General features: G+C 69.6%; 1 protein-coding gene across 2 annotated transcripts; it reads left to right on the top strand.

The window, feature by feature from the left end:
- Nucleotides 1–956: 956 nt before the first annotated feature.
- GRK2 (G protein-coupled receptor kinase 2) lies at nucleotides 957–8,287 on the top strand. 2 transcript variants are annotated; one of them, XM_026047390.1, is made up of 20 exons: nucleotides 957–1,030; nucleotides 1,549–1,622; nucleotides 1,869–1,970; nucleotides 2,158–2,232; nucleotides 2,500–2,561; nucleotides 2,844–2,895; nucleotides 3,236–3,327; nucleotides 3,849–3,948; nucleotides 4,035–4,113; nucleotides 4,229–4,359; nucleotides 4,869–4,963; nucleotides 5,040–5,147; nucleotides 5,221–5,287; nucleotides 5,972–6,072; nucleotides 6,240–6,306; nucleotides 6,390–6,485; nucleotides 6,568–6,730; nucleotides 7,119–7,255; nucleotides 7,409–7,519; nucleotides 8,057–8,287. In XM_026047390.1, exons 1-20 carry the CDS (start codon nucleotides 967–969, stop codon nucleotides 8,216–8,218), a joined length of 1,938 nt encoding a protein of 645 aa, XP_025903175.1. In that variant the 5' UTR covers nucleotides 957–966; the 3' UTR covers nucleotides 8,219–8,287. The 2 variants fall into 2 exon arrangements, with proteins under 2 accessions (XP_025903175.1, XP_025903174.1); XM_026047389.1 differs by having other exon boundaries at nucleotides 7,406–7,519.
- The last annotated feature ends 2,250 nt before the right edge of the window (nucleotides 8,288–10,537 follow it).

Below are 10,537 nucleotides of genomic sequence, written 5' to 3'. Positions count from 1 at the left end.
TGCACACCGCGCACACCGGGAGCCCGTGCACACCCGGTGCCCGCACACACACCCAGTGTCCCTGCACACACCCAGTGCCCGCATGCACACCCGGTGCCCACGCGCACACCCAGGGCCTGTGCACGGCGCACACACCCAGAGCCCATGCACACCGTGCACACCYGGTGCCCAYGCACACACCCAGGACCCRTGCACACTGCGCACACCCGGTGCCCCTGCGCACACCCGGAGCCCATGCACACCGCGCACACCGGGAGCCCGTGCACACCCGGTGCCCGCACACACACCCAGTGCCCCTGTGCACACCCAGGGCCCGCGCGCACACTTGGTGCCCCTGCGCACACCCAGAGCCCATGCACAGCGCACACACTTGGTGCCCCTGCGCACACCCGGAGCCCATGCACACCGCACACACCCGGAGTCCATGCACACCCCACGCCCCTGCACACACCCGCACTTGTCACTGCCCCCGGCTCCCGGTGTCGTGGTGCTCTCTGCTGCACGTCCCCATGCGCCGCCCGCTCCACAGCTTCCCGTTGCAMGGGCGGCCTGCACGGGGGCCTGATGCCCCCGGCACGCGGGGYGCCCACGTCCCCCAGGGGTGCCTGCTGCACCCGCCGGGCTCTGCTCTCCTCCTGCAGCCACTCGAGACCCTCTCCTTCCCGCTGCAGAGGCCGGGCATCCTCCTCGCCAGCCCCTGGCCTCGCTGCCGGGCCCCTCTTCTCCTTTGGGTGCCAGGGAGGGAGCCGGGTGTCCTGAGCTGCCCTTGGCACCTGTGCATTGACTCTGCCTGTGACTCTCCCCACGCCGGGCACCCTGTGCCTGTCCCTTACAGCAGGGTGCCACGGTGCAGGGCGGGGGCCAGGCGTGCAGGAACGAGGGTGAACGTGGGGTGGCCGGGAGGAGGGCACGGGGGGCGCGATCGGGGCTGACTGCCCCCGGCGTCTCCGCAGCATCCGCAGCGTCATGCAGAAGTACCTGGAGGACCGGGGGGAGGTGACCTTCGACAAGATCTTCGCGCAGAAGATCGGTGAGCTGGNGGGGGGGAGCGGGGGGGGCAGCCCCCTGCCTGGCGCACCCATGGGAGCCGCCTGGGCGGGCGGGGGGGGCGCAGCCCGCGGACGCCGTGTCCCCCGCCCCGCCACTTCCCCCTCCAGCACCGGCTCTAACCGTCCGGGGGCAGGAAGCGCCGCTCGCTTCCTCCCGCCCGGCGCTGGCGGTTTCCGGGCACGTCCGCCCCGCTGCAGCCGGCCCCGCTGTGCCAGCCGCCGGGCCCCGCTGCAGCCGCCCCACGGCGCTGCCCCACTGTGCCCAGGCCCCACTGCAACCACCCCACACGTCCCACATGTCCCCAAGCCTGCTCCCGATGTCCCCGAGCCTGGCAGCTTGGGGCGAGCGTCGCTGCCCCCCTGTATTACCCTGGCAAACCACCCCCGGGCTGCCCCCAAACCGCCCCCGGGCTGCCCCACACGTCCCCGCGCTGGGGGCCGGGCGCAGCGGGCGCTGCCGCGTGCGCGGTGCCCCTCACCGCCTCTCTGGCCCTGCCAGGGTACCTGCTCTTCCGCGACTTCGCCCTCAACCAGGCAGAGGAGGCCAAGCCCCTGATGGAGTTCTAYGAGGAGGTGAGATGGGCGGACGTTCCCGGGCGGAGCCGGGCGTCCCTGCGGCTGCAAGGTGGCTCCGCGGCGGGACTCGGTGCCTGCGGTGTCCGGGATTTGACTCCCCTTTTGCCTGGCACCCGGGGGCTTGGGGACGTGGTTGCTGCAGTACCGGGCGCCGGGGAGCCGCCTGGCCCAGGCCTGCCCCATGGGGGCGATGCCCGTGCCCCATGGGGAGCSCCGTGCCCACGGGAGCTGCGCCCCTGGCAGATCAAGAAGTATGAGAAGCTGGACTCGGAGGAGGAGCGAGCCGCCCGGAGCCGCCACATCTTCGACCATTACATCATGAAGGAGCTGCTGGCCTGCTCYCACGTGAGTGCCCTGCCCCATGGCGGGGCCCAGGGTGCTGGGCGCGGAGGGGCTGCCCACGTACCCCTTGTAGGGGATGCTGAGCCCGCCGCAGACCCCGTCCCGTGTGGGGTTTCCACTCATTTCCCACCGGCTTGAGCAGTGCCGTGTGCCCTGCCCCGGAGTGACGGGATCYCTTCTCGCCTTGCAGCCCTTCTCCAAGAGCGCCACGGAGCACGTGCAGAGCCGCCTGAGCAGGAGGCAGGTGCCCCCCGACCTCTTCCAGGTGGGCCTCGCTCAGGACACACCTGGGCTCCCCGCTGCCCCCGCGGCTCGGGGTTGATCCTTGCRGAGGGCTGGTGGGAGGGTGCTGGGGACAGGCGCCCCTGGGGGCTCCCGGAGGGCTTGGGCGCCCCAAGGGACAGTGATGGTCACTGGAGTGCTTGGTGACAGTGAGAATAGGAGGAATCCCCAAGGCGGAGGGTTACCCTGGGGGCTGCAGGGGAGCCTGGGGGGCAGTGAGGAGCCAGCCCTCATCTCTGTGTTCCCCCAGCCCTACATTGAAGAGATCTGCCAGAACCTGCGTGGGGGCATCTTCCAGAAATTCATTGAGAGGTGAGATGGGCCAACAGGCCTGCTGGTCCTGGGGTGTCCTAACACACCTGGGGAACCAAGGAGATGGTGGGGGACACCTTCTTAGATAAGACTTTGCAGGGTCTGAGCTAGGCATTCAAGATGGTCTCATCGTCCCCAGGGATCTCTCTGTCTCCAGCTGGAGGCCCTTTGTGAGGGGTGGGGGTCTCTGTCTCCCGACATGTCCCAAATTCCCACTGTCACCAGATGGGTCTTGGAGGTCTCTGCATGGTCTTCACTTCTGCCCCCTCTGCTTTGTTGCAGTGACAAGTTCACGCGGTTCTGCCAGTGGAAGAACGTGGAGCTGAACATCCATGTGAGCAGGGGCACCTCCAGGGCATCTCTGGGGACACTGTGCGGGTGGAAAGCATGGGTCGGGGTCCTCCAGAAGGACACAGACACCCATGGCCAGTCCTGGCAGGGTAGCCTTGTGCAGAGACCCTGCATAGGTGCCCTCACACACACACGCACGTGTGTTCTCCCACTCACACGGGTGCAAGTTGCACTTCCACATCACCTGGGGACGCGCAGGGTGGTCTCCACGCTCCTCCGTGTTCTCCACCATCCACYGCCGCGTATGCAGCTCCGCTGGCACTGTGGGCAGCGAGGGCGCCGGGCGTGCGGGGTGACGCTCGCCTCCCTCTGCCCTCCTCCAGCTGACCATGAACGACTTCAGCGTTCACCGCATCATTGGCCGTGGCGGCTTCGGGGAGGTCTACGGCTGCCGGAAAGCGGATACGGGCAAAATGTAACGGGGGGAACGTGGTGCTGGGGAGGGAGCATGGGAGGATTCCCGGGGCCGTGGTCCCGCGGGCGGCCCCGACGCGGGGGGATGCGGCGGCGTTGCCATGACAGCCGGTGGCAGGGGGGATACGGAAGTGTCACCATGGCTACGGGCGGCTGGGGGATACGGGCACGTCACGGGCGCCGTGGGCGGCGGCTGGTTGCCGTGATGTGGCCGGGGCTGCCGTAGAGGGGGGGACACGGCGGCACGGCCGTGGGCGCAGCGGTGTGGCCGTGGGCGCTGGAGAGTTGTCTCCCTGTGGTTGGTTGGAGGTGGGTCCTGGAGCTACGGCTCCACGGGAGCCAAGGGATGGAGTAAGGTGGCTGTCAGCTGGGGAAAGGTGGCCCTGTGGCCATGGGCAGGCGAGGGATGTGCCGTGTGGTGGAGGAGGGACACGGCGCCGTGGAGCTGGGCGCAGGAGGGACGCAGCTCCGTGGAGATGTCCAAGGCGGCAGCAGGACCCCACGGGGCCTCCTTGCCCCCAGGTACGCCATGAAGTGCTTGGACAAGAAACGCATCAAGATGAAGCAGGGYGAAACGCTGGCCCTCAACGAGCGAATCATGCTGTCCCTCGTCAGCACTGGGGTGAGGCGCAGGGCAAGGGCGGCTCCGTCCGTGGGCACGGCGGAGGGGGGTCCTGGCGCGGCCTGACTCCGTCTCTCCCGTGCCAGGACTGCCCGTTCATCGTGTGCATGTCGTACGCCTTCCACACGCCCGACAAGCTCAGCTTCATCCTGGACCTCATGAACGGTGAGGGCCCCCGCTCTGCTCCCAAAGGCCGTGGCCAGCCTGACGCCGGGCTCGCAGCCGCCTGCCCGCTCCGYGTGGCAGCGCTGGGGTGACAGCTGGGTTCCTGTCGCCGCAGGGGGGGACCTGCACTATCACCTCTCTCAGCACGGGGTCTTCTCGGAGGCGGAGATGCGGTTCTATGCCGCTGAGATCATCCTGGGCTTGGAGCACATGCACAGCCGCTTCGTGGTGTATCGCGATCTCAAGGTGACCCCCACGGGCGCCCGTGGGCTCTGTGGGCATCTCCCAGACACCCCGTGGGCACCCGTGGGCCCCGTGGGTAATCCCAGGTCCCGCAGCCGGTCACAGACCCTGCAGGCAACCCCGGGCCCTGCTGGCAGCCCCGCATCCCGTGGGCATCCACAGACCCTCCTGGCGCTTCCCAGACCCCGTGGGCATTCCCAGGTGGCCCAGGTATTCCCAGAACGTGCAAGCAACCCCCAAAAGCCTGGGCACGCCTGGTTCTACAGGACCCCCCCAGGCCCCGTGGGCACCCCTGGATTCTGTCCGTGTGTCCTGAGACGTCAGGGACGCTCACAGACGTGTCGCTGCTCACTGCTGCGGGCAGTYCTGCCCCCACGGACACTTGAGTCCTGTGGGCACCCCCAAATCCCGCAGAACAGCAGTGCTCCAACCCACATGGGCACCTCGTGCCTTCCCTGCCGCCGTGCCCTTGGGCAGTGCCTGGGCTCAGGGAGGGCACGGTGTCTCGGCAGCCGGCGAACATCCTTCTGGATGAATTCGGGCACGTCCGCATCTCCGACCTGGGCCTGGCCTGCGATTTCTCCAAGAAGAAGCCCCATGCCAGCGTGTAAGCGCGCCCCTAGCTTGCCCTCCCTGGCGCTGCGTGGCTGGCACGGTCCCCGAGCCACTCTGTGTCCCCACAGGGGCACCCACGGCTACATGGCTCCGGAGGTGCTGCAGAAGGGGGTGGCGTATGACAGCAGCGCCGACTGGTTCTCGCTGGGCTGCATGCTCTTCAAGCTGCTCCGGGGGTGAGTGTGTGGGCACGGGGGCGTTGGGCATCCAGGGGCCGCACTGACCTGCCCTCTCCCCTGCCGCCCGCAGGCACAGCCCGTTCCGGCAGCACAAGACGAAGGACAAGCACGAGATTGACCGTATGACCCTCACCATGGTGAGTGTGCGGGGCCAGGGGCCTGCCCGGGCATCGGTGCCCGCACACGAGGCACGGGCACCGCGGCGTGCAGCAGCCTCCGGGTGCCAGGACGAGCTGGGGCTGGCGGAGGGCTGCGGGGCACGCCTGGCGTGCGCTCAGGATGGGCAGTGCCCTGCGTGGAGCGCGCGTGGCACCGTGCGCTCCCGGGTGTCCGCGCGTGGCTGCTGCGCAAGGACGCGTGCCTGTGTGGGCATGGGGGTGTTTGTGCCCGCGTGGGTGCACGTGCAAGGGGGAGGTTGCATGCACGGGTGCGTTTGCCAGTGTCTCGGTGGGCACCTCCTGTGTTGCATTAGCGAGTGTGTGCCCCTGTGTGGGTGGTGTGTGCGTGTGCGCATCCCTGCATGTGACTGGAGCGCACACATGCCCGCTGCATGCGTGTCTGCACGTGCTGGTGTGGGCATTGCAGTGCACACACGTGTGTGCATCCCTGCGCGCGGCCCACGTCGCAGTGCATGCACCCCTGCGTGCTGCGCGCGGGCACATCTGCGCCACGTCTGCACCGACACGTGTGTGTCAGTACACACGTGCGTCCTGGTGCCTGCGAGGGCACGTAGGCTCCTTGCACCTCCTTGCCCGTGCCAGGGAGCCCCTCGGGCTGGCGTCGGCGCGGGGGGGCAGCGGTAACGGTGCCCTCCCTTGCAGGCCGTGGAGCTGCCCGACTCCTTCTCGCCCGAGCTGCGCTCCTTGCTCGAAGGGCTGCTGCAGCGGGACGTCAACCGGCGCCTGGGCTGCATGGGGCGCGGGTGAGTCCTGCCGGGCGCGGGGATGGGCGCTGGGGACCCTGCCTGGGCCTCCGGAAAGGACTGCGTGCTCACGGCTGGCAGGGAGGGAGGGCAATGCCTGGCGTCTGCGGGCCGCCCCGTCCTGGCATCACTCCCTCCAGTGCTCAGCGCCCCTGCTCACTTCTCAGGGCCCAGGAGGTGAAGGAGGAGCCGTTCTTCCAGGGCCTGGACTGGCAGATGGTTTTCCTGCAGAAGGTGAGGGGCATGGCGACAGGCCACAGCAAGGGCCGCAGGGGCACGGGCAGCCCGCCCTCTGATGTCCCCCCTCCTCCTGGCAGTACCCACCGCCCCTGATCCCGCCGCGCGGAGAGGTGAACGCAGCCGATGCCTTTGACATCGGCTCCTTCGACGAGGAGGACACGAAGGGCATCAAGGTACCAAGGGCCGGCGCTGGGGGCACAGGGACAGGGCGTGTTGAGCTGGAGTCTCACCTGGCGATGCCCACCTGTGTGCCAGCTGCTGGAGAGTGACCAGGAGCTCTACCGCAACTTCCCGCTCACCATCTCGGAAAGGTGGCAGCAGGAGGTGACCGAGACCGTCTTCGAAGCTGTCAACGCYGACACCGACAAGCTGGAGGCTCGCAAGAAAGCCAAGAACAAGCAGCTGGGCCACGAGGAAGGTGAGCGCGGCCGAGTGCCCCCTGAGCAACCCGGCACAGCTCTTGGCATCTCTGCCACCCCCTTGGAGTCTCCCAGCGCTGCCCCGGCCCGTGGTGGCTGTGGTAGAGCTAGCCACACAGCTGCCCTGGTACCTCTTTGGGTGCCCTGGCCCTGCCCCAGCTCCCAGACTCCGGGATACCGCCCCATGGCTCTGCCGCAGCCCTGGCACTGCCAGACACAGGGGCAGCGTCCCCACGCCGTCTCCGCGGCACGCCACCACACTGGCATTGCTTTGCCTGGCACCGTCCCCCTGCCCTCCCACAGCACCTGTGCCAGCCCCCCAGCGCCCCCGGCCCTTGTGCCCACCCCTAGCTGCTCCAGCCTGACCCTGCCTCTCCCCTGGCGCAGACTACGCCATGGGCAAGGACTGCATCATGCACGGCTACATGGCCAAGCTGGGCAACCCCTTCCTCACGCAGTGGCAGCGCCGCTACTTCTACCTCTTCCCCAACCGCCTCGAGTGGCGCGGGGAGGGCGAGTCACCGGTAAGAGCGGCGCGGGGCGGGCGCGAGGGGACACGGGGCAGGCTTGGGGGGCACGGGTTGGCGGTGGTCTGGAGGGACACAGGTGCTGGGAGGGCATGGGGGGCATGGGAGTCTGGGGGGCGGGGGGCCGGGCTGAGCCTGTCCCCCCAGCAGTCGCTGCTCACCATGGAGGAGATCGACTCGGTGGAGGAGACGCAGGTGAAGGAGCGCAAGTGCATCCTGCTGCGCATCCGCGGCGGCAAGCAGTTCGTGCTGCAGTGCGATGTGAGTGCGCCCGGGCTCGCCCTTCCCCGCTGGCCGCCTCCCGCCCCGCGCTAGCCGAGCCCTGGGTACTAGTCACCTCATCCTGGGTACTAGTCACCACCTCATACTGGCTACCAGTCACCACCTCATACTGGGTACCAGTCACCACCCCGTCCTGGGTACTAGTCACCGCCTCATACTGGGTACCAGTCACCACCTCGTACTGGGTGCCAGTCACCACCTTGTCCTGGGTACCAGTCACCACCTCGTACTGGGTGCCAGTCACCACCTTGTCCTGGGTACCAGTCACCACTTCTCGACTGCTGTCTCTGCATGTGGAGCCCTCAAATCCACACCAGACGGTGCAGAAATGTGGGGGTGATCCGGAGCCCTGGCACGTGGGATGCCCCCAACTAACCTGTCCTCTGCCCYGGCCCCATGGGGAGCCCCAGACTGACCCATGCCCTGCTGCAGCCCCGTGGGGAGCCCCTTCCTCGCCCGTCCCCCGGCCCCGCGCCATGGGCAGCCCCGCACTAACCCGTCCCCGCCCGGGCACAGAGCGACCCGGAGCTGGTGCAGTGGCGGAAGGAGCTGCGCGACGCCCAGCGCCAGGCCCAGCAGCTGCTGCAGCGGGTGCCGCGCATGCAGAACAAGCCCCGCTCGCCCGTGGTGGAGCTCAGCAAAGTGCCCTTCATCCCGCGCTCCACCAACGGCCTCTGACGCCGCGCCCCGCCGCCCGCGTGCCCTCGTCCCCACCTCTAATTTATTGGGTTGGGCTCCTGCGCGTCCCCTCGCCCTTGCTGGTCCCCGCGGCGGGAGGCGTTCGGGGCCGCCGCGGGCGCTTCGGGGCCGCCTCGACGCGCGGCCGGGCGCCCACGGGGAGCCCAGCCCGCAGCCCAGGGGACGCGAGCCCTGCTGCCGGGCACGCCGCTCCGCTTGGCACTTGTCCCCTGTGAACGCTCCGGCTAAGATGAAGGTAGCCCCCCTCCGTGCCCGCCGCTCTCTGCCGCTGTCCCCCGTGCCCGCTTCGCCACAAGCGCGTGTGCCAAAGTGGCCGGGCGGATGCCCAGCTGCGGCCCGGCGGAGTGCTGCCCGTTTCGCCTGGCCTTTGGATGCCCTGCCCGCCTCGTGGGCGCCGTGTCCTCTGCGCGTGTCTGTGTGTCTGTGCCCGTGCCCGGGGGGGGACCCTCCTGTAAATATTGTGCCACGGGCCCCCTGGCCCTCCCGCCTCTGCCCGCTCTGCGCCGCCCCGCTGTGTGACCACATCCCGGGCGAGGGAGGCGGCACCAGCATCCCCATCCCGGGGTGCTGCCCAGCTCCATGGCAGGAGGAGGAGAGGGGCCCCAGCCAGCGGGTCCGCAGCGCCGTGCTGGGCCCGGGCGGGCGCACGGCCACGGTGCCCCCTCCCCACGCCGCCCCTGCCCCGCGCCCTGGCAGCGTCTGTAAATATTGATCTCCAGTTGGTCCGTGCCAGGTTGCGCTGGCGGGGGCACCGGGCCGGGGCTGGCAGCTCGTCTGTGAATGTGGTTTTCATGAGCGGAGACGTGAGAATGCGGAAAAAAATAGGAAAAAGAAGAAAAAAAAAAAAAGAGTTTTTATAATAAAAAGCTGGGAAAAAGGAATCTAGCTTCTTGTTGGCAGCGGGGTCGGGGCTCCTTTTCCCGGCCTGTGTGGCAAAATTCCCATGCCCGCACCCAGCCCGGTGTCTTTTCCACAGTGAGGCCAGGACTGCTTCCCCCTGGCTGGGGTCGCTGCTGCCCCCGGGGTGTTTGTGAGGGGCAGGAAGGGAGCGCCCGCGCTGGAGGGYGGCGAGGCCTGGGGCTCTGCTGCCTGCAGGATGCTCTGGTGTCTAATAAGCGGGTTGTGCGGAGGCCGCTCCCAGCACAGGCCTCAATTTCTCGGCCTCTGACGTCAACAGGAAGCAGCAGAACAGGCACCTCTGAAGTGGGGTGAAAGCAGCCCCCCCTCGGGGGGGTCCCCCCGAGTCCGGGCTTGGCCGCCCATCGGGGTGCCATGTGCTGCACAGAGCCCCCCACCAGAGGCAAGGGCAGGGAACGGGGCTGAGAGAGACCCCCGGCTCCGTGGGACCCGAAACACTGGGGGGGACCCCATGGGGGGCTCGGGGGCAGATCCTGCRGCCTTGGGTGCCCGCTGCGGGGGGCTCCCGGGCACGACCCGTGTGGGTCGGAGCCAGGGTGCTGCTGGTGGGGGTGTGTGGGGCAGGGGCTCCCAGTGCTCGATGGGGCAAAGCTGGGGCCTGCGGGGGCCGGATGCCAGAGCTGCCCCTGTGCGGGTAGACCCGGGGTTCAGGGGGCAGAGCCCAGGCCCAGGGCAGAGCCGGGTCTCAGGGGCGGCCCAGGCAGGACCCAGCCGGGTTCCCATGCCGTGTGCCAGCAGAACCGGGTCGTGGGCACAGCCGGGGCTCTGGGCGGTCCCGGCCTTGGTGGGGGCAGACGGGTTTTGGAGGCAGAGCTGGGCCCCGGGCTGCGGTCCTGGGGCCAGACGGGGGTCCCGGGGCTGGGCGCAGGGCCGGGTGGGGGTCCTGGGGCAGGCTGGGGGCCAAGCGGGGGTGCAGGGGTCCCGGGTGGGGGTCCCGGGCAGGGGTCCCGATGCCAGGCGTGGTGCCGGGGCTGGGTGCTGGGGCCAGGCTGGGGTCCCAGGGCCAGTGCAGGGGCTGGGCAGGGGTCCTGGCGCCAGGCGAGGGTCCCGGGCCAGGCGGGAGTCCCGTGAGGGGCCCCTGGTGCTGGGTGCAGTGCCGGGCAGGGGTGCCGGGGCCAGGGTGGGGGTCCCGGGCGGGGGTCCTGGGGCCAGGCGGGTGTCCCGGGACCGGGCGCGGGGCCGGGCGGGGGTCCCGGTGTGGTGCGCGGGGCCGGGCGGGGGTCCTGGGGCCAGACGGGGGTCCCAGTGCCAGGAGAGTGTCCCGGTGCCGGTGCAGGTGTCCCGGGCGGTGGTCCCGGTGCGTGGCACGGGCCCAGGTGGGGGTCCCGGTGCCGGGCGGGGGTCCCGGGCGGTGGTCCCGGTGCCGGTGCGGGTGTCTCA

The sequence above is a fragment of the Nothoprocta perdicaria genome, unplaced genomic scaffold, assembly GCF_003342845.1.
Source record: "Nothoprocta perdicaria isolate Ctin4 unplaced genomic scaffold, notPer1 scaffold_499, whole genome shotgun sequence".
Taxonomy (NCBI): Eukaryota; Metazoa; Chordata; class Aves; order Tinamiformes; family Tinamidae; genus Nothoprocta; species Nothoprocta perdicaria.
Note: the sequence above shows the minus strand (reverse complement) of the source record. Positions and strands in the feature narration are given on the sequence as shown.